Below are 23,490 nucleotides of genomic sequence, written 5' to 3' on the forward strand. Positions count from 1 at the left end.
CTATATGGCATGCAGAAGGAGCTGGCTTTAGGCAAAACAATTGATCTAAGTGGTAAAGCACCAGAAGGTAAAAAAGAACCCCTATTTAAAATTAGCCCATCTTCGAACAAAGGGGGCGGGCACTACGGAGCGCAAACAGTGCAGTTGTTGACTGATTGATTGATTGAAAACTTTATTAACAGATTGCAGAATGGGTACAATACAGTACAGCTCAATACACACAATTGTTAAGAGGGCATAGGATTTAATTATAGATTATAGATAGAAGCATATAATTATAGATAAGACTGCCCAGGCTTACTGACATTAGCTATGAATGAGAAAATGCTGTTAAAAATATATACAAAATATCTAGAATAATCACAATGCTGATTTGTTGAAATTATGTTTATAGGCTATGTTTATCATCTATTGATAGTTGGTTCCCATCCGTCCAAGGTTAAAAATGCCACAACAGTTATGGCCGACAACTCTTGACGCAGGAAAAGGTTGCCCGGCAAACTGCCTGAAGGGCCTGACGAAATAAACAAATTGGGGTCCTTTCTGTCGATATGCTAGCTAGCTAACGAAGCGCTATACGAGACGCATTGTCTTACACAAAATGTGTTGAATTCTCATCAATAAACAACGATACCCGTAGATTGGAGATTTTAAAGGAACGTTAGTTATATAGTATTTTCAAGTGATTGTTCAACCCGGTCCTAATTAGCCCAATAGCTTTGTTTTAACCACCAAAAGGGTTTTGTATTTTGGTGGGTTGTTCACTTTTAGCTAGCATACCGTTAGCTAATATAGCGTTAGCAAACAAGCTAGCCTACTAGCGTTACCATCATAACCCACTCCGCCACTCCACTCAACCTTTTCTTGGCTAACGTTAGCTAGCTACTTATCTGAGTCTGATTGCCAACTTGATACGGTAAGTTTATTTGAAAGGTTATCGCCTATTACAACTGAACGCGATACGAATTGCTGTCTTGCTAGCTGGCGAACGCTAACCTGGATCTAGCGTTAATTTTTCTTATGAGCAGTAGCGGCTTTGTTTACAACCATATGTTTCGACGTCAAAGTGACCAGTATTGACTCGCCAGTACCGCCCGGTGTGCGTTATGGAATTTTGCTTTAGTTAAATATTTGTAAACTGGCAACGTTAATGGCGCTGTTTTGCACAAACCGTCGAGGCGCTCGCAGTGTGTTTGCGGGCCTGTTGACATGCTGCTGTGTGCGGCGCGGCGTCGGGCCCCACGGAGCACACAACTGGAAGCATAAACTCAACGTCATGGCGTAAATGTTCTAGGGAGGAATTTTTGTTTATGTTCAATTATTAGACTATCGGCACAAAACGATGCCTACCACCACCACGGTTGGCTACAGGCTCAGTTAATTGGCAATACTTTTGCCTTCAATTTTAGAGTCTTGTTATAAAGGAAAAAATACAACTTGTCGGTATTGGCAGAAAAGTATCACTATTTAAGATTATTTATAGAACAATTGTTTATCACCATGTAACATTATGCCGGATAAGAGTAGTGTCTGCTATATATCCATCTAATTTATTTCTCTCTTTGACTTTGATATGATTTCAGCAGGGAGGTGTTGATGAGCAGTAATGTCTGGCATCGCTCTGAGCAGACTGTCCCAGGAGCGCAAGGCGTGGAGAAAAGACCACCCATTTGTGAGTTATACAGCTCTTGAATTGGCTGTGTTTTTTTAATTGAGTCTTTTATTCGTTCATTTAATTGTCAGAGGGGAATTTCACCATAAAACAAGGCTGATTTATTTTGCACATAATCTCACACACATCCAAAACCTCAACAGTTTTGCGCTCAAGTCAAGAGTTTTATTTGTCACAGCATACAAGTATACAATGAAATGCGGGGGTCTTGCCCGCAACGATTGTGCATAATATAATAAGAATCCAATAGAACGACATTGTGCATAATACAAGTAATCAAAGTAGGGCATATTGGTATATGTACATGAGTTATTTACACAGAGCATGGTAGGACATGCTAGGTCCTGTGGTAGTGCAATACACATTTGTTTAGTTTGAGAGTAAATGGGTTTGCATATGGCCACCAGTGATGTCATCAGGGACATTGAATCCTTGTGTTGTGTTGATTACAGCACCATGGAATGACATAGATGAAGAAAATAGCAATACCTTGTTTTATAGGGACTGCTACCTTATAATTTAATTGAGCTGTAATTTACACAACACAAGGTTTCAATGTCCCTCATGACATCTCTGATGGCCATATTCAAACGAATTGACTTTCAATAACTGTCAAATTAAATGAATGTGTGTGCAAAACAGATTTAAGAGTTTTTGGATGTATGTGAGATTATGTGCAAATTAAATCAGCATTGTTTTTTTGGTGAAGTGCCCCTTTTTAAGGCATTCTTAAATTAATGATGAATGAGGAGGATACACAGGGATAATGTCCCAGAACATCGTCATATATTAACTAAAAGTTTTCACTCTACTTTATTATGCAGGGATTTGTTGCCGTGCCAACTAAGAATCCTGATGGCACTATGAATCTGATGAACTGGGAGTGTGCCATCCCTGGAAAGAAAGGAGTAAGTCATCTCCTGGTGTCGTATCATCCAAAAGCTACATTTCATAGGGTATATTTTATAATCATATAGACACTTAAAAGGATAAGATCTTTGTCATGACGTTTCTAATGCTATATGTTATAGGGCTGGGTGATATAGTCAAAAACTGTTTTTAGTTTTCTCATTGATTGATGTTGATTATATTTATCATGATATGCATAACGTTTTATATTTGGAGAGGACTAGGACTGAAGACTGAACCTTGAATGAACCAGTTTTTTTTATTATGTAAAATATAGGTTTCCATGATTTATCAGATTAGAGAAAGTGCAGCTTTGTTTTTTTCGGCGATCTCCTGTGTTCTGTACACAACCAGGAAGAGGGAGAGGTTTTCTGATGTGTCCATGTTGAATCAAATTAATTTGTAGAAAAATAACCAAATACTGTGGCGCACTATTGGGTAGAAGCACAATGTAGACATCACATTCTATCTTGTTTGGTATTGTTGTAAGTAGGTATTTTACATTACCGTCACAGAAGCCTGTTCCTAATGCCTGATTGCCTGATCAAGCCTATTTCGCACATGTGATTGACGGATCTTGCTGCATTGGGTAGGTTGATAAAAACTGATAATCAAATTATTCCTATTTATAATTATCAACAATTAATTTATCATTGCAAATTTTATTGTGCTAATTATTAAAATAATCAAATAAAATCACCCAGCCCTAGTTTGGTAAACTTTAGAAGTAAATATATGTCCAGTGTCCATATATATTATTCTATTCACATCTGTTTAGTTTTATTTATTTATTTATTACAAGATCAAAACTGAGTTCGGAGTGTTTTTTTTTGGGCAAAATGTAAATAAATAACACATTAATAAACAAAGAGCCTCTGCATGGCCTCATGGTCCTATTGATTCTACTACAGAGTTGACCAAAGGGAGAAAGTCTATCGTGCTCTTATTTGTAAAGCTGTCTTGACCTTGATCCTGGCATTCTGGCATGAAACCGGACCTATGGACTGACGTGTCCGTATACTTCATGCTATACTTCATGTTAGTTAACAGAGTATTTATGTATATCTATTTATTTATTTATTTAATTTGTTTATTTGGACGGGACAATGCAAAATTAATGAACAATGGAGTGTAAAAATTGCCGGATTTAGCACAAGGCTAATTGTTGTCCCCAAACATAAAAACAGGACTCATAGAAACAGTAAGAAATGTACAAATACATAAAAACATTTTTTTTTTTTTTTTTTACAAATACATAACAGCAATACACAGAAATACTAGTAATAATAATAAACTTTATTTGTATAGCACTTTTCATACAGAAGTTGCAGTTCAATGTGCCTCACAACAGTAAAAAATACAGGCATAAGCGAGCATAAAAAAAGATAGAGAGGTAGCAAGGTAAGGTAAATCAGTGTTTCACATTAGGATCTAGCATCCCAATAGGCCTTTCTGTTCTTGCTGGCCTGTAATTTATTAGTGTTGGCGATGTAGCTAGGTCCCTGTCTGTAACTGAGGGGTACAATTCCCTGACTGTATTGAGAGTATGGTATCATTAAACCACTACTTAGTTATGTACTTTAATTACTGGCCATACAGTACACGGTATATCTGGTGAACACCCACACAAGAACACGGCTTAACAAAGAAAGTTATATTTAGAAGTATTTATTATCAGAGCAGCAACAATAGGTTACAATATTGAGAATTATGAATTGCGCTTATATGGCGAAGAACACTTAAGTAGGTCAAGAGCGTAAGTCCATGAGCATATTAAGATGGGTATAATTGACACCACCTGTAGCATAAGAATTACATAAGGCACACTCGTAGTCAGCTGGAGATACTAAGGGGGTTCCCTCCGGTTGTAAGCCAGCAGGGGAGAGGAATGGTCGGGAGCAAAGTCTGGATCAACGAGGAATAAAGAGACTCCAGATACAGGAGACGGTGCAATAATCCCTTGGTCCGTAGACAAAGCAACAGCTATACTCCGGTATGCAAAACAGCATGGATGAAAGCTAGCCAGCCTCTGTGGGTCCTAGAGGCGGGCTCGACGGTGCTCCTCACAGGGTAGATCCCACACAGCAGTGGGGTAGACGGTTCTCTGCTCCAGCAGCCACAGTACCAAAGCAATATAATCCAGCCAGAAAAGGCTCTGCATTCGTCGGTGTAGGTTCTCCGGTGTACATATCCAACGGTTCTCGTCTAGGACTCCGCGGATGGCGGCACGAGTTTAGGCCGCCCAGCTTGGATAAGTGCACTAGCTCGGTACGACGAACCGGTGGTAATGCTGGTCACTGTAGAACGGTAGCCGCACGATACACTATAAATAATAGACTATTACTTTACAATAGAATAAGTCGAACTCGACGATACAGCGTTAAACTCTGACACTTTAGCTATCAATTCGCACGCGGTTCTCAAGGCTCTATTTAGGGGCAAAAAGGGCCCACTTCACGGCACGTTGTATCGTGGTGAAGGCTTCAACGTTTTGGTCTAAGTGCTTCTGTATCCACCTGCGACGTATTTTTACGTAAGGTGAATAATCTAGTGCCAACCTCAGTTCTGTCTCGTATTACTGCGCAAACCTGGACATGTTGAGACATGTCTTAGCGGTAGCTTTGAACTTGCCATTGGGGGTATGGCCGTTGGCGCCTAGGGGTCGCTGTCCAATAGGAGAACGAATATTATGGTCTGGCCTGTACCTAGGTAAAGGGATATTCCGTGTATATGTACAAAGAATATACAAGGGATATCGGACGATATACAAATATTATACAATATATCTCAAGTAATAAATATATATATTCGGTTTAATCTGACCCTTTGTAACACTGTCCATTTAGAGCTTTGTATGTAAGGAGAAGGACCTTGAAGTAAATTCAAAATGTTACAGGAAGCCAGTGTAGAGCAGCTAAGACTGGACTAATGTGCTCTCTCCTTTTGGTTTTAGTAAGCAGTCGGGCTGCAGAGTTTTGGATTAGCTGAAGCCTCTCTGTGGTTTTCTTAGGGAGACCTGTAAAAAGTGCATTACAGTAGTCTAACCGGCTAGATATGAATGCATGAATTAGCTTCTCAGCATCGTTTTGATTAATAAATGGTCGTACTTTTGCTATATTTCTGAGATGGAAGAACGATGTTTTGGTCACTTTGTATATGAGAATTGAAGTTCAGTTCTGAATCTATGATAACCCCGAGACTTGTGACCTCAGATTTGATCCAAGGGGTTAGCAGGGTGTCCGCGGATCCTTAAAAAGTCTTAAAAGGTCTTAAATTTGTTTATCAATAATTAAGGCCTTAGTTTGTCTTAAAATGTCTTAAATCCATTTTCAGAGGTCTTAAAAATGCCATAGAAAGGAAAGATAAAATGCCATGTCATCTTATGTTTTATTATGAAATCTGGGGGAAAACGGTTAACGGGAGATAAAGTTTGACTTTTCATTGACCGTGTTGTAGAATCACGCAGACCGGAATGGGGCGGAACCAACACAACTCCTTGTGTAATGTGTTGGCCGGGGAACCATTTCAGCAACGGAGTCTAGCTAACGTTAGCAAGGCGAAGCGATAACGCTAGCGTTACGTTTAGTTTAGTTTAGTTTAGCATTTGCATTTGCACGCAATAACGAGAACTGGCTCGACAATCCACTGTTTGCGCGATGGTTGGTCCCAGTCAAATACCATCACAAGCCCTGCTGCAACAAAAAAAAAAGAGCAGTCGCGTCGCACATGCTGAGCGCTCTGCAAAAACCGCCTGCAAACTACTATTTCACATTTATTTTCGGCCCCTGCCTCCACACCAGCTGCGCCATCTCAGGTAGGACTATAACATCTGCACCAACAGAAGTCCGGATAACATTTGGCTCCACGCCAAAGCTTGAAGCTGAGGTCTTAACTTGAAAATAACAAGGACACGTTTGTGTTTATGTTCGATGAGAGCTTCACCCACTATGTATTTCTTCCTCCCACCCACCCCCTCCTAATGACGTACAGTATCCTCCCATGTATGTTAGGATCTATGGGTAACAGTACTGTATATTTGCATATCGTATATGTCACAAATGTAACGGTACAGTACTATATACCTGTATGTCCCTATCCCATAAATGTCATGTATGTTGAGTGTCATAAATGTCACTATGAATTGAAAATGGGGGACCCTGATGTAAACAAGACAAACGTCTTTCTCTGGTCTGCATCCCCTTAACAATTGTGTGTATTGAGCCGTACTGTATTGTACCCATTCTGCAATCTGTTAAACAAAGTATTCATTCATTCAACCAAAACCACAAAAACAAAACAACTGGATGAATGAATGAGAACTTTATTTAACAGATTGCAGAATGGGTACAATACAGTACGGCTCAATACACACAATTGTTAAGGGGATGCAGACCAGAGAAAGACGTGTCTTGTTTACATCAGGGTCCCCCATTTTCAATTATAGTGACATGACATTTATGACATACTCAACATGCATGACATCATGACATTAATGGCATAGGGACATACATGACATACAGGTATACTATATAGTACTGTAGTGTTACAATTGTGACATATACGATATGCAAATATACAGTACTGTTGCCCAGAGATCCTAACAGAAAATATATACATATGATGGGGAGGAGACTGTACATTAGGAGGGGGGGGGGGGGGGTTTGGACATTTACGGTGCCCAGTTTCTAATTGCAGCCTCCCGTAGGTGCTCTTTAACACTTTGGGTGCCGGGACCCGTCTTTAGACGTCTTTGCTGGCCATGCTAAAGTTGCCGGGGGACGCTGTACGTCGTCTTTATATCAATATTTCAAAAATCTGCGATCGGATTCATAATGTCCCTCCGCTGGCCTGAGATTCACCAGCAGGACCCACTGAGCTCTCTGGCGGTTCAGGAGCGCCATCTGGTGGCCGATCGCGCAACCGCTTAACAGGAAGCGCAGTAGAGGTTGTGCTAGATGTCCGTATTGCTTCCGGCCACTCGGGATAGGTTCCGGCACTCTAGCTCGTCACACTACATAGCGATCGATTGCCAATAACTCGATAAACAACATGATTTGGACGTATATACCATTATACAAGCTGGAGATGGACCGGGTAATAATATATCCCATAATGATAAAATTTCTACTCGACGATGATCGCCCAACGGCGCGCGGAGACTGGGGTGAGTTTCAGCGTGTAACGTTACCGTCTTCGATAATAACTGATATTATCAACATTTGACCCACATTAGATGATTGGTATAACGCTGCCCACGGAATTATAAACGCCCCCTCGCCCATCCGGTCAACATCAGATGACGTGTAGTAACTTCTAGAAGTACGTCTAGTTGGAATTTTTTATATCGCGCTGATTGCCATCAAACTGTATTTCATCATCAATATAATGCATTTGGGGCTATATATCACGTTCTGGAGAAAGCTGCAGAAAGAGATGAAAACATACTTATACATTAGACCATACTTTACTATGAATATGTGAATGAAAAAGTTTAACGTTGCTACACAATGAACAATACATATAGGACTTTGAATGGGCCCTAATAATGGCAATGTAGCAATAGAATTTAAAAAGTTATAGCCCTGCAAAGAAGGGGACGTTCTCCATAGACAAATAGCGCTGGCAATCTATGGTATATCATTAATTTAACCTTAGGCAACCAAAGTGTTAAGAGCGGTTTTGAATGTGGGCAGGGGTAAAGTGGGTTTTAGGAGTGAGGTTAAGCAGTAGTCTGACCAGTTTGTTTTGTGATGTTTGTAATCTTGTTTTTAGGGCCTTTGAGGTGCTTTGGTACCATGAGGTGCAAGCATAGTCGTAGTACCCTTGAATGAGTGCTCCTGTTAGAGTCTTCAGGGTATTCTTGTTTACCAGAGAGGAGATCCGGCACAAGAATCTTGTTTGTTGGTTGACTTTTTTGATACCCTGGGGAGGGTGGTAATAGTTATGTGTTCTGACAGTGGCTGCTTGGCCCCTGGTATATTTTGTATAGCTATATTTGCTATTTATGTTTGGTCACCCCTTTGTTGAAATTCATCCAATCCAGTTACTCCTTTAAGTTCAAGATTTTTAAGTTTCCAAGTTATGTTTTAATAAACATCTTTGGACCAATGTGTCCCTAAACTTAAACTAATTGGTGTCGTTGCATGATTTTTGTTATTGTGAAATTGGTATTAAATTTAATTCTGAGTGGCATTAAAAAGTCTTAAAAAGCATTAAATCTGACTGGGCTAAACCTGCAGATACCCTGGGTTAGTCCTCCCAGGTTCTTTATTATTTTTTGTTTTGGGGCAGATAATTAGAATTTCAGTTTTGTTCTTGTTTAGTTTTAGGTAGTTACCGTAATTTTCGCACTATAAGCCGCACCTGAATATAAGCCGCAGCAGCTAAATTGAATGATGTGTACATATATAAGCCGCACTGGACTATAAGCTGCAGGTGTTTTAATGTTTAATTACAGTCTTTCCACCAGCATTGGGACACAATACTGTTGGACAAATAAAAAGAATTAACTCATTTACAAGTTGTATTAAGTTTAGCAAATAAGGGAACAGATTTTTTGGGGGGGGGAAACCCTGCATATATTGGTATCGGAAATTAAGAGTTGGACAATATCGGTATCGGTAAAAAAGCCAATATCGAGCATCCCTAGTTGTGCATCATCCGCATAGCTATGGAAACTTACATTATGTTCTCTGATGATATCACCCAGCGCTAACATGTAAAGGGAGAAGAGTAAAGGACCTAAAGATATGTGTGGCTAGAGATATGTTACATACATGTGTTCACATGACAGGTTGGTCTTCAGCCATTTTTTTGAGCTGCCCTCTAAAAGAAGCAAGGGTGGGGCTTTCCCTTATGGAAATGGGGAGACTGTTGCATGTTTGACTGCCTTTTATGGACGGGACGTTTTGGCCAAACGTGGTCAGTCTACATTGGACCATGCAGTCACCTCTGGTGTCTGACCTGGTGCAGAGTCCAGTGTTTCTTTTTTTGTAGATGAATTCCTGTACAGGAGGGGGAGCTAGTCCATGTAGGCATTTGTAGATGAAACAAGAGCTTTTTAAGACTTTTAAATTTTCAAAGCTCAAAAACCTATATTGTTTCAAAATATTGCAATGGTGGTATGCCAATGGTTTCCTGGCAAATACCTTGATGGCTCTATGATGAAGCTGTTTGATGTGTTTCATGACAGTGACACCAGCAAATTACCAGTTTGTAAAGCAGTATTCAATGTGTGAGAATATCATGCAGTGAAGATACGTTTTTGCAGCATCAACTGTTAAAAAGGCCGGATTAGTCTAAAATCTCTATTATTCATAAACATATTTCATAACTGTTGTGGTTTTATTTTCCACCACAGTACTTAAAACCTCGTTTAATCCCTATCTGATCCTGATTTTTTTGTGATCCAGTATCAGACAACTCGGGCCAGATTTTGTCCCGGTATTTCAAAGCAATCCAGGATAGGATCACCCTTATCCAGATTCAGACTTTTCAAGATTACTAGATCCTGAATATCAGTATCCTACCTAGTGTCATATCTAGGGATGGGTACCTTTCACATTTGAACCGATACGGTACCGGTACCTGTGAATCGATACCGGTACCCAACAGTACCTTTTTTCTGTACTTTAGTCTCTAAAATGTAATCTACCTACCTCAGTTGTAAAAAAAATAAAATAAAAAAATCCAAACTTCAAATAACCACACTTTCGACCGTTTTCGGCTTGCCATTGCCCCGACTGCTTTGTTGTTGAATCAAGTCGAATCCTAGGTAAGCGTATATTGTGCGTGTGAACGTTGACATGACATTTTTTTATATATATTTATATATTTTTTTAACCGGTATCTCACGTGAATCGTTACTCGGTAGTACCAACGTGTTTCGGTAAGTACCTTTTAAAAGTACCGAATTCTGTACCCATCCCTAGTCATATCTAGTGGATATGAAAAAGAATACAAGGAAGACAAGAGACCACATTGCAGAGACGTCTATAATGTCTAATTATATTGTTAAATACATAAAGGACATAAAATCATAATGGAATTGTAATAATAAAAAATACTCTCACTAGGGTAACGACAAAAAAACATTAATTCAAAGGCAGCTGATCATCCAGGCGTGCTTTGAGGAGCTAAATTCTGAGGTTTCAGTTTGCTGAAGGTGATGACGGATGATGGACTTTTTTTTGGGTGAAGATATTTTTTCTGTAATCTAAATTACATTTGTGATTGACAATCTTAGTTGTGATACTTTTATGAGCATAAACATTTATGTCATCAACATTTGGTTGAAAACTAAATAGGCCACCACGTGACCAAAACATTTACAATAAAATTGATTTGCCATGAAGGCTTTTTATTATTTCAGTTAACAAATGTTGCCATCTTATTCATATTGAAACATATTTTTAAATAAATTGTATACATTTTGCTCTGGTAATCCACTGGAAACTCACTCCTCTGGTGGGATCAAGATAATCCAGTTTTTTTGGATCAAACTGATCCCAATCCTGTGTTGTCAGTTTGAACTACCCGTTTTGAAGATTTGATCCAGATTAAAGCTTGGATTTAATTTCCTGATCTGATCGGATATCAAAGTGATTCTAATCCTGTTTTTTGGTTTCAACTACCCAAAATACAAATCTGATCCAATCCGATAGGGATTAAACATTTTGAACTCCTGGGCCCTTGTGACTAGGTGTGCAAAAGCTCTGCCCGGCCATTAACATGGGAAACATGGTTAAATGCCAGGACCCACTTCAATGATAGCGTTGTGAATGCATAATCTCTGTTTTAAATTATGTGTCTAATCTGCCTGTCTCTTATCAATGACTTGTTTGCACTCAACATTGTCGAAACGGATTGATTTATAATAGCTTCATTTTTGTTTTATAGCATTTTGAAAAGCCCTCGTTATTCAGGAAAATATATAGATTCCGTGATAAAAGGCATTTACTGGAATATTCTAGCATACACAAACTGTAATTTTTCGGCCTATTTATGAATCGTTTTCAAATAAACGCTAGATTATCGATAGTATATGTGTACTTATGCACGCTATAGAGGCGGGCTGAAAAATCTATTCTCATTTCCTCATCAGCGATCACAGCCACACACACGCATAGGCCAAACGCTTATATCTCTGTGAAAACAGCTCTGATTATCCTAAAACTGGTAAAATAAATTCCTTACCTGAGATCAGATGTTATCCAAAAAGATTATTCCAATTCCTGATCGCCATTCCAAATATCAATCACGCTTATTGATTACAGTGTTGGGTCCTGTAAATACATAATCCACGCGTTTTCCGGGCAGGCGAGCACAATCGATCCTTCAGTTGGCTTGAGGGAAAAGTAAAATGAGCAAACTGGCCACCCCCCCTTCAGCAGTGTAAAGTAATGGGGTGCAGTACCACAGGGAGAGACGATAGGGGGCGGTATCTTCCCAATTGAGCTCAGAGAGACTGCAGCACTAACCCGAGGCTCGATTGATGAAATATGAATTCAAATCACCAATAAATAAAAAAAAGCAAACATGCTGTATAGCGTCGGGGGCACTCAAAGGTTGGCTTGAACTAACGACAAAACGCGTCCGTGGCACTCAATGTGTTTAGGAACATGTCAACATTATGGGAAATGCACTTAATGCCTTTTCCAGAGTCAGACAAGAAGATGGATACCAATTTTCTCTGTGCGTTCAGTAGAAAGCAATCCACTTGCAAGCTAGCCTAGCCTTGCTTAGCACAAATTAATGGAAGCACATACGGACCACTAGCCTAGCTGTTGGCCATTTGTAAAATAAAAAAGAACAGACAATTTACAGTTCAAATGACGTTTACAAGACGTCTGTCAAAAATGTTAACTTTAATTTGGATATAGGCATAAAACATCATATAACTCACATTTAAAGCATAGGAAAAACAAACAAATCACATACAATGAATTTGAATCAGCATTTGAAAACATACTTGTAGACACAAATAACGTATTCTTAGTGAAGGCCCAGAGTAATTACATATTACAAAACTTCAGGAGAGGAGTTTTTGGCCAACAGCTAGGCTTGGTGGTCTGTATCCGCTTCCATTAATTTGTGCTTAGGCTAGCTTGCTGTCGGATAGTTTTCTACTGAACACACAGAAGGAATTGGTATCTATCTTGTCTGAGTCTGGAGAAGACTGCAAGAGCATTTCTCATAATGTTGGTTTAACAGTGCATTAATTTAACATGTGGAAGCATGGCAGCGCTCCTGGTAATAACTGCATGATGAGACTTGACGCTCATGGAAGCGGTGATCATTCCTTCCTTTCTTTTCAACCTTCCTCTTAGACCCTGTGGGAGGGAGGCCAGTACAAACTCAGAATGCTCTTCAAAGATGACTACCCCTCTTCACCGCCCAAATGTGAGTACCGCCGACCAATCGGGTTGTCTTGTAGTGTACTTGAGATGCCACTCTTTCCATAGTGTGACCATTTTAACATTTGCCAATTGGTCGACAAAAGCTCCTCGCTTGAAGTGCATCTTTAGGCCACGGTCAGATTGGCTGCTTCTTTTCCATAATCAAATACTAGGAACGCAGCTGTGAGCATCACTAGTAGGCAGAGACGTGCTAAGTGTGTTTGGAGGAGATCTGCAACCAAACCGTTAAATGATTGAAAAAAGACAAGGAAGTTGAGAATTTTGGACCCCTAGCCCTATTTACTACTTACCAATGATGTTGTTGATTGGTAGTAATTTCTCAGCACAGTCTATCCACGCTTACCCTGTGAGATTCAAAGTAGTGAAGGTATTCTCAATAATTTTCACATATGTGCCTATTTTTATATATACATTAAGCCAATGGTAAAAATGAAAGCTGTTGAGCAATTCTGAAGCACAGGGAAAATAGGCACATGATGTGAAAATGATTGAGAATACCTTCACTACTTTGAATCTCGCAGGGTAAATTCAGAATATATATATATATATATTTATGTTTCTGCTCCTGGAGAACAAGTCATTGTAAGCCTTGCATTAGGGCTATTTACATCCAGTGATTTGTACAGTTGACTCTATGTCCTGCAACGAATTGGGTGAGTAGACATGTTGAATGCACAATAATGGCATCTTGTGTTCTGTAGCCTGAAGTATACCACCTAGACATAATAATAAAGAAATAAAAATTTGGATCCTGTCCAGATAAGGTTATCGTTGTGTTAATATTGCAGGTGTTATTATTTCAACATGAAAATTAAAGGGATCATTTAATACTTTCCATCAATGTTCAAATACTGAATTTTGTGATCTGTTTTTATTACCTATTTCTGCTCAGGCAAGTTTGAGCCGCCTATATTCCACCCCAATGTCTACCCATCAGGCACTGTGTGTCTGTCTATCCTGGAGGAAGACAAAGATTGGAGGCCTGCCATCACCATTAAACAGGTAGGAGCTGAATACACACACACTTTTGTTAAAGGAAAAATCCATATATAATTAGCATATATTGACAGTACAGCTCAGTTTCGATTTGTGAATATGACCAAGTCTCTCCTTAAGCTGAATACCGGAGAGACAAGACTCTGGTGATGATGTCATCTAGAGACAGATCCTGGAGCTGCTCCGTAGACGGTGAATAGTGGAACAACTGCTAGGACACCATGACAGTAACCCATGGTGATTTGACAAGGATATGTGTACATTTTCTGATTCAGAGCTGTAGGCCCCTACATTTAAATAAAGCTCATTTAGATGTAATGGCTTAAGCAAAGTTTCTACGAGCCCACAAAGTCTGCTAACAATTTAATTAGATGACATCTCAAATTCAAGTCTTGATCCTTAGATTTTAGATTAGATTTCCAGCTTAGGGAGACGGTTGTCTGTGTTTTTATAGACCTAAGATCATTTGAATAGCGCAATGTAAATTCTGTTTTTAGGGTGGGTTTTTCCCTTTTTAATGTGTGTTGTACCCACTGTGTTTTCAGATCCTTCTGGGCATCCAGGAGCTGTTGAACGAGCCCAACATCCAAGACCCAGCACAAGCAGAAGCCTACACAATCTACTGGTCAGTGTCTCAGGCTTTATGCTTTCACTCAGTCTATCCCACATACCGGCCATTCACTTTCATAATGCCCAAGGCATGAAGTGCATTTTCTTCAAAATTCTAATATTGAAAAGCAATTAAATGGGTTGTCCAGGAGTGTTGAACTTGAGTGCCTCAATGAATACAAAGGAAGGCTAAAGGGTGGGTAAGGAGGCATCATTTATGGATATTGGCTTTATTATAGATAAAACATTTTTACCATGTAAATTACACATTGGAGAACGAAGTAGAATACTATTATTCTATTACTAAAAGCAAAAGTAAATATAAACACGAGGTACAACTCAAGTCCAAACACTGGGTCCTCCTCCAATGGCCCAAGAAAGCAGAGTTGGACTATTGACCAAACACAATGCAGGTGCAGATAACGCTCTGCATGTTTGCATGAAAAGTCGAGACAATTTGTATTGCTGGGCATGAAGACAGAGGTGTGTTTGATTTGTATCACAGCCAGTGAATTGGGGCTAGGAGAGGCAGCAGACCAAAATGTATTGATAAGTGAACAGTCTTGGGGCCTGATGAACATTCCCCTGGGGCTTAAGTTTGACACTCCTGACATCTATTGATCAAGAATGCTCCATCTTTAACACATTCTGTGCCACGCCTCTTCCGGGAAACGGCAATGCGATGCAACCCATTAAACTAATGGAGTCCGTCACCTTGTTTGTAGAGCTATAAGTAACTATATTCTATATTATAGCTATGGATACAATACTATAGTCATTTGACACTGGGTTTCTTTCGGTCAAGATGCAAAAAAGAAATAATTTGTCCATACGTTCCCGTTTTATACCGTGGTGAATATGAGTGTTATTTCGGAATGATCCGGGCCAATTCCTGAGAGGCTGGTTATAAGCCGCAATGTGTATTATACTAAATCCATTGACGTTTTGTCCCTACACACGCTACAATTAAAAAATCAAATGCATATGATCGGTATTAAGTTCCATCATGAATGCATGAAAGGGTGGGGGGGGGGGCGGGGGTCGTTTTTCTTTGCTTTGATCGTCACCAACGGAATACGTTATGGAGTAGCATTACACACATACGCTCGGATCACAATGAAAACATTCTTGGATCAACACAAGATTGATACCATATAGCCCTTACCTTGACTAGGATGTACCCGGAAAAGAATATTCCAATTATCTGATAGCGATTCCAAGTATTGATGTCCATCGTTTTGCCAACATAATCCAACACAGAATCCACCACGGGAGTAATTGTTTCTTCTCAATCCGAGCATTAGAACCACTACACTTGTCCGACAAAGAAAAGTCCGCCCGGACCTATATAATCGACGCACAGCCCAAGACTCAACGTTTCAAAGGATGTGCAATACCGGCCGCATCCTACCAGGCGGTGGTGGTATTGAACTTTTGTGATCTCAGACTCATTCCCTATGATAACACCAGGCTCCCTGGATGGAATAGGGTATTAAAATCGAAAAAATTAAAAACGATCCAGAAACGTGTTAACATGTGATTGGCACTCAACAGTCGGGTGTTAGAAACGTGTAAATCAGTGAATGGCACTGAATGTGTTAACAACGTAACCTCTTAAGCCCTAGCCCTATTTTCTGAAAAATCGCCCAAACGTATATACCCAAGTAAATGGAAGATTGCGCCACTTCTACAAGGTCCATTTGCATGTTCTTGGTATCTAGGGACTAAGGCTGTCCCCGAACCCTGTTTTTACGGTTCGGAGCAGTGTTAATTTTGTCAACGAAAATGATGACTAAATATGTTCGCCAACAAAGCTTTTTCCCCTGACTAAATCTAGACTAAAACAAAAAAGACAAAATCGAGACTAAAACTGACTAAGACTAAAATGCTCAGACCTGTAGTTGACTAAAACTGACTAAACGAAAAATAAATGAAGGTGACTAAATATGATAACTAAAAAGGAGCATTTGACACATGACTAAAACTATTGGTTTGATTATGTCTTATGGTGTATATGGAGCACTTATATGCTCTATATGTATATATATATATTATTTTTGTACAACCAGGGGTCATGTCTGCTTCCCATGGGCTGTGGAAACGTTCGGTTCACTTTACTGTTTTTGTTATTTTAAGACTGGTGAGGGTCTTTACCTGTTTACATCTTTAACTCATTACGTTATGGGGGGAGTGGGGAGAGGGGCGTCTACATGAATCTATGATACCAATAGAAATTAATGTGAATTTGACTGACTGTAGCGGTACATAGAATTGCATTACAAGAGTGCCTTTTTTTCCATTGACGAAACCTAGACAAAAATGTCATCTGTTTTCTGCAACTAAATCTAGACTAAAACAAAAAAGACAAAATCGAGACTAAAACTGACTAAGACTAAAATGGTCAGACCTGTAGTTGACTAAAACTGACTAAACGAAAAATAAATGAAGGTGATATTGAAGGTGATATGATAACTAAAAAGGAGCATTTGACACATGACTAAGACTAAAACAAAAATTTAAATAGCTGCCAAAATTAACACTGGTTCGGAGTTCGCCAGGGTTTTTCGAACGGACGTTTGAATGTTCGCTTTTTTATTAATTCATTTTATCATTATAGATCCTACGGGAGGCGGCATTGCATAGTCTATCAGTGATTTTTTTTGTTTACAGTGGTGGCTGTTCATGTAAACAAAGCACTCAGAAGAAAATTAAGGGAAAAGACGACCCGTATCGGGGTCCGACAGCAGTCGGACATAATATCATATAACGCAGACTCACTTTTTGCTGCCGGCCCGGTAGAACATCGCCGAATGAATTGGAATAGCCGTCGCATGTCTCCCAGAAGCTTTCTGGTCTGGCGGGCTTGAACTTTCCATAAATGTGTATCCAATCCATAAATCCATTTAGTTAGATCCAGTACTGACTGTCTGATGATGTCCAAAGCAATGAAATCCAATAACTCCTTCTTTCTCTTCTCGCTCATTGGTTTATTATCAAATTGCATTAGTGTCTGCGTGGTTGAGGAGGTGGGCCCGCCGTCCAGATCCAGTTTATGTACCTAAAATAATGAATTTGTTATTATTATTAGCCTATATCATTTTGTTCTTATTACATTTATTTGAGGCCAGGCCAACAGGGCATCGCGCAGCAGCCTGCACATGGCGAATGGCGATACTTCTAATTAGCGCCCAATAGGCAGGGGGGTTGGTTGGTCAGTGGCACGCAACGCCAGGACTTTACTGTGACACTTGCTGTAGATGAGTAACGTTACAGAACCACACATAGTCCACACAGGTCTGCATGCATGATGAAGACGCACATATTGAAATACACATGTTCAGACCATGATCCAACACTAAAAGACACGAGACAAGCGCAACACTAGGGGCAAACCACCTCTTATATACTGTAGGCTCTGTAATTAGAGCAATGTTTCCTACCGGAGCCACAGAGCAATAGAGAGACGCAAACTGTTCTGTTTTCAATCATCATTTTCTTTTGGACAATAAACCTTACAAACTACATCAGCTGCAGCCTGGACATTCAATTCTGTCAACATCCACAACTTTTGTTACCCGACCCGAGTAGAAAAGTAGGTGCATCGTGGCGCGTTGTCACAATATTAGGGAATGACAAGCGGCCACTACACATACCATAGAAAATTTATAAATGAGCAATAATGATAATGCAGTTACTGTAATTAGGAAAAGCAGGTCTTACCTTACATTTTAAAACAGAAGCAGATGTTTTGTTTTTTCTTCTGATAAAACGTGGGTGAAGTTTGATTTGAGCCTGCAGCGCCACCATGTTCCGATGCAAGAATAGCATGCATTTCGCTATCTATTACGGCGAATTAGTGAGCAATCATGAATCGTACATTTTGTAATTTTACGCATTATACACGATGACTATACAGAAAATTGAGAAATAGAAATGCATGGCAAAAATAGCATTTATTGTCAGTATTCATGTTTTCAGCGGAGCTGATGCTTCATTAAGGGCTCCCCCATGGTTCGCACCCTGCCAATGGGGCCTACTTAATTTTTTTTAAATGAGCAGCCAGATTTGATGTGCCACCGTGACCGTGGAATGCCAAGTGCTTGTCGCACATTTGACACGCAGCCTTTCCTTTATCCTCCGCTAATTTAAAGTGTTTGCACACAGGTGACTTCTTCCCACTTGCCGTTACAGCTGCTGAATAAATGAGCCGAGCGGTGACGCGCGCCTCCTCACCTCGACTCGCGCGCCTCGGTTTTTATTATTTTTTGCGAAGGTTCGAACCCATTAATTAAAATCCGAACGCCAGCGTAACGATCGAACGTTCGGGCTCAGCCTTACTAGGGACATCTATGGACATCAGGGAATATTGTGTCTGTTACTATGCTTGAATAAATTGTAATGAGCCAAAGGAGAATATACATTTTTATTTCATATTTGACGGTGAATAACACCATGCTAACATTGACCAGACGTGAAAATCTTATTCAGCACCTTCTTGAGATCAAGTGTACAAAACCTCTAAGCAAATAAATAAAGGGCAGATGATTTACAGGTTTTTTTGTAGATACATTACGGAATTTTGCCATCCAGACACATGCAATTTTAAATATGAATATAGAATATCAGGCCTATAAATTACCTTTCAATCTGGATTTAGTACCACCAGGCATGTGTATCGGGGCAGCAAAGACCGTGATTGAAATCTACTGTAAGTACAGATTATTTTTTTAGCATGGTGTTATTCACCGTCAAAGATTAAAAGATTTAAGAGAATTTATATTCTCCTTTTGGTTCATTACAATTTACTCAAGCCTAATAACGGACACAATATTTCTGACACTGGGAATACATTCCCTGAGATCCATAGATGTCCCTAGATACCAAGAACATGCAAATGGACCTTCGTAGAAGTGGAACAATCTCTTTCTGAAAATATGGCTAGGGCTTAAGAGGTAAAAAGAAATGTGCGGGTCCAACATGTACGTTGATCATATGCATGTATCCCCTTCCCTACTTCCCATTTCCCCACATGGAATGCTAGAATGAACCTGATTGGATAAATGACACGCTGGTGCTCTAGTGTGACATCTAGTGGCTGGATGTTATCTACAGCTCCCAGGTGTCGTATGTTTAATTGTCTTTTTACCTTCTTTTGGTGTTCTAGTCAGAACAGGATGGACTATGAGAAGAGGGTGAGGGCGCAGGCCAAGAAGTTTGCCCCCACATAGAGAGAGAGAGCGCGCCTTCATCCCGCCTGAGCAGCCTGAACAGATATGGGTATTGAACGGCAAGGCAGGCCGCACCTGAAGGACCACTCCAATAAGAATCTACTGTTTTCATTGTTCTTTTCCCATGACCTATAGATTATACAGGAGTTAAGCAAACCTGCCTCACAAGGACAAACCTATCTCGAGCCCCGCCCTCTTTTCTTGTTCCCTCCAATTGCAACCGTCGCTTCCCACAGTTGCGATTTGGAGGATCAAGAAAAGAGGATGGCATTCGAGACCGGGTCAATAAAGGTCAAATTGTTGCCAACATTCTAGAACTACAGATTTGCGCATTCAAATAAATCCTAAATGCATAGTTCACGATTCTTGGAAAGGTGTCAATATTGTATCCTATGTATTGCTAGTTTTGCCAAATTCTTGTATAATCTATACCTCCTTTTTTTTTACCATGAGCGTTGTCCTGCTTCCACATGTTACATTAATGTATTACGGTAATGTTAATGCCAAAGCGATAGAAATAAGATCTCATCTTGAGACTTCTTATTTGTATGGCTGAACGTCGGGTTTGGCGAGACGCAGACCACTCTGGCTCGGGTTGCCGCAGTCTCCTGTGAAGTCGTCATCTCCCTTTTAATGCACTCGAGGCCATCCTACAGGTTTTTAGCTGTCTTTAAGTTAATTCGGTCTGTCCAATCAATACAGGGTTACACTTGAGTGAAACTGCCAGCTTAAATATTACAACGTGGCACACGTTAAAAAAAAATCCCTTCAGTGTAAAATGTTGATAAAAGGAAGAAAAAAAATATTTTTGATGGCTTTGTGTCGAGCTACATAATTCTAGGACATGATTTATGAACTTGGCGCGAGTTCCCTTGCATACTTATTTTTCTTCACTCTGCCTTCATCCCCTATTCATCACAAAGGCCCAGGTTTCCCAATACCACCTTAACACTAAAGGGATACTCCACCCATTTTTTAAAGAAACCTTTTAAATATTTTTTGTTTAGTTTTTCTTAGCGATGTTACTGGAAGCTAAAAAAAAATAAAAGCTAACAATTATTACTTGTATCAAAACCAAAACGTTGGTGCAAATTGCAAATGCTTTATCGATGGATTGAAATGACACACAAATTGGATGGGTTTCTTGGCATCTGTGTGGAGTATTGCGTAAGATTACCTTTGTCCGATTGTCTTCACTGCAGGTCAAAGGTTAACTTTATGCTATGATGTGATTGGCGTAGTGGGGTGAGTATGCCTTGAAATTTAAGGGCGTCCCGACATCTTGGGGACAATAAAAATGGTCTGGTATGGTATTTAAAATAAAATAATAATAAATAAAATAAGATTAAAAAAAAATAAGGTGTTTGAGGACAGTCCCTGGGGTGGGGGGGGGGGATTTAGGGTGGTTCTTAGTTTGGTAGTAATATAACTGTTTGGGGTGGTTCTGGGACTGTTAGGAATTAAATTAATTGTAATCTCTCGGGGTGTAGTTAACTCTGTAGGAACTAGGTGGTGCTGTGTGCCCCTCAGATCACTTCAGCAGTCATGGGGAAAGAACAGTCCTTAGAAATACCCATAGTGTATTTACACCATCTGAGTGATGTCATAAATACACTTGAAACAGGCTTTGTAAAGAGTGCTGTATCCTGAACACTATGCCCCCCCCTCCAAGATCTGTGGTTATTAATAACCATATTCACATGGCAGGCATTTTGCTCTTATATCATGCTCAGGTTGGGATTCTTTCCACCCTAGAACATAATAGCAAAATGGCCGCTGTGTGAATAATGTCAATAGCCTCTCGTTGGTGTAGAATAAACGTGGCTGGTCTATTATAACGCTGTTTTAAGTTTCCCCAGAAGCATGACAAGCTCATCTTTTGGTGTTTGTGTTACAAACGTATATTTGTGGAACTATGACGATTAGGGATGTGTTGACATCATGTCGGTATCGGTCTAAAATAGCAGGAGAACTTTCCCCAATTGACCATATTCATATTCATATGGTGGCCATTTTGCTCATAGTGTCATGCTTAGAGGCAGGGGTGTAGCTCCAGATTCTGGGCCCCATGAAAGAATGTATTTGTAGGCCCCCAGTGAATGCGAGCGCGCGAGCGTTTTTTTTTTTTGTGCCATTTTTTTTTATTGATGAAAACGCATAATATGGTTTTTACCTATACATTCGGATCAGCAGTTCAGCACCTGCACTGTTGGTGGGTGAGCCTAGTAAAGGATGTCGCATCGCGTTCATCTTCAATGAATGGACCAATGCAATAGTCTACCAAAGCCCCCCCTCTCTCTATATATATCTCACACACACACTTCAGAAACAAACATGGTATCAATGAGAGCATCAATAATACACCTGAGTGATGTCTAGTAAAAAAAAAAACATTTTTTTTTTTTTTTGCCCCCCCCCCCCCCCCCCCCCCCCCCCCCGTGCTGGGCCCTTGGAATCATCCTAAGCTACCCCCCCCAGCTACGCCCCTGCTTAGAGGAACCCAACCTGAGCATGACATGAGAGCAAAATGGCTGCCGTGTGAATATGGTTCATACTAAAACCTGATGCCAAGAGCAATGTGTTGCATGAAAGCAAAGCCACGTGAACTTCTGCATCTTTGACACAGAAATAGAGTAAATGTCTCTAGCAGAGAATATTGATACTATATAAATCATCTAAAATAATGGTCTATGTATTAATTTACTGTTAAACTAGTGGATCTCTTCGCTACTCCGTATGGGACCATACTGGAAGCTATAGTAATCGGAACTGTTATCTGTAGTGAGACTGGTTTCAGCACATCCATAATGACGAGTGTAGGTTCTATTAAATAAACCAGCCCAGAGCGACTGGAGAACGAGTTGTGATAATGGGCTTTAATACATTCATACCAGTATACAGTCTGCTTCTCAAAATACATTAGTATGCTATGAATTGGGGGGGGGGGTTCCTATTACCAGAATGCTTGATGATTTTTGTTTTCTTTGCTCTGTCACTCATTGACTGCAATTTGTGGGGTAAACAGTTTTGACATGTATATAGTCAAGCATATCCTGTCGTATTGTATTCGACGTCATTCATTCAACAGATTCAAGCTCTTAGACATGCAAAATATAGCCATTCTAATGTCAAAAAGCGCTTACATTTCTCTTATTTCCACTTGGCAATTAAATAAATTAGCTGAATGATTTTCATTGGAATGGCCCCTCATTGCCCTCAACCAGCAAGGAAGACAGCTGAAAGTGCACTTCAGAAAGATGGAAGGCCAAAGAGGTTCTGACCTCTGGAGACATGAGTGCATGTACATAATATAAATACTGAGAATTGTGGAAGCTATGTTTTATATTGTTTTAGCCAGTTGACATTTGTGTGTGGTATTAAAAGTAATGAACACAATACATGTAATAAAGTTGTGAAATAAAGTTGAATACAAGAAGTACAAAATGTGTTTAGCTTCATTACAGTAGAGGCCTTTTGACAATGTTTACAATGCCCACTTGTCCACATTGGGAGGATCGATGGTTGCTATGTGTTGATATGAGAAATATATATATAATAAAAAAAAAATCAATTTGGTGCTTTATTACTGGATTGTGTGTTAACAAGTCTGTGGAACAGTAATTTCATGTTTTACCGATTACCACTGCACAAACATTTG

At 39.8% G+C, this 23,490-nt stretch overlaps 1 protein-coding gene across 2 annotated transcripts; it reads left to right on the top strand.

Annotated features, from left to right (window-relative positions):
• The first annotated feature begins 557 nt into the window (after window positions 1-557).
• On the top strand, window positions 558-23,276 carry LOC311240075 (SUMO-conjugating enzyme UBC9-like). Of its 2 annotated transcripts, none has more exons than XM_084328598.1 (7): window positions 558-916; window positions 1,584-1,672; window positions 2,497-2,580; window positions 12,910-12,982; window positions 13,892-14,001; window positions 14,541-14,620; window positions 19,769-23,276. In XM_084328598.1, exons 2-7 carry the CDS (start codon window positions 1,607-1,609, stop codon window positions 19,830-19,832), a joined length of 477 nt encoding a protein of 158 aa, XP_084184724.1. In that variant the 5' UTR covers window positions 558-916; window positions 1,584-1,606; the 3' UTR covers window positions 19,833-23,276. The 2 variants fall into 2 exon arrangements, with proteins under 2 accessions (XP_084184724.1, XP_084184725.1); XM_084328599.1 differs by having other exon boundaries at window positions 1,587-1,672.
• The last annotated feature ends 214 nt before the right edge of the window (window positions 23,277-23,490 follow it).

This window comes from Notolepis coatsorum, assembly GCF_963971535.1.
Source record: "Notolepis coatsorum genome assembly, chromosome: 14".
In the NCBI taxonomy this organism is placed as follows: Eukaryota; Metazoa; Chordata; class Actinopteri; order Aulopiformes; family Paralepididae; genus Notolepis; species Notolepis coatsorum.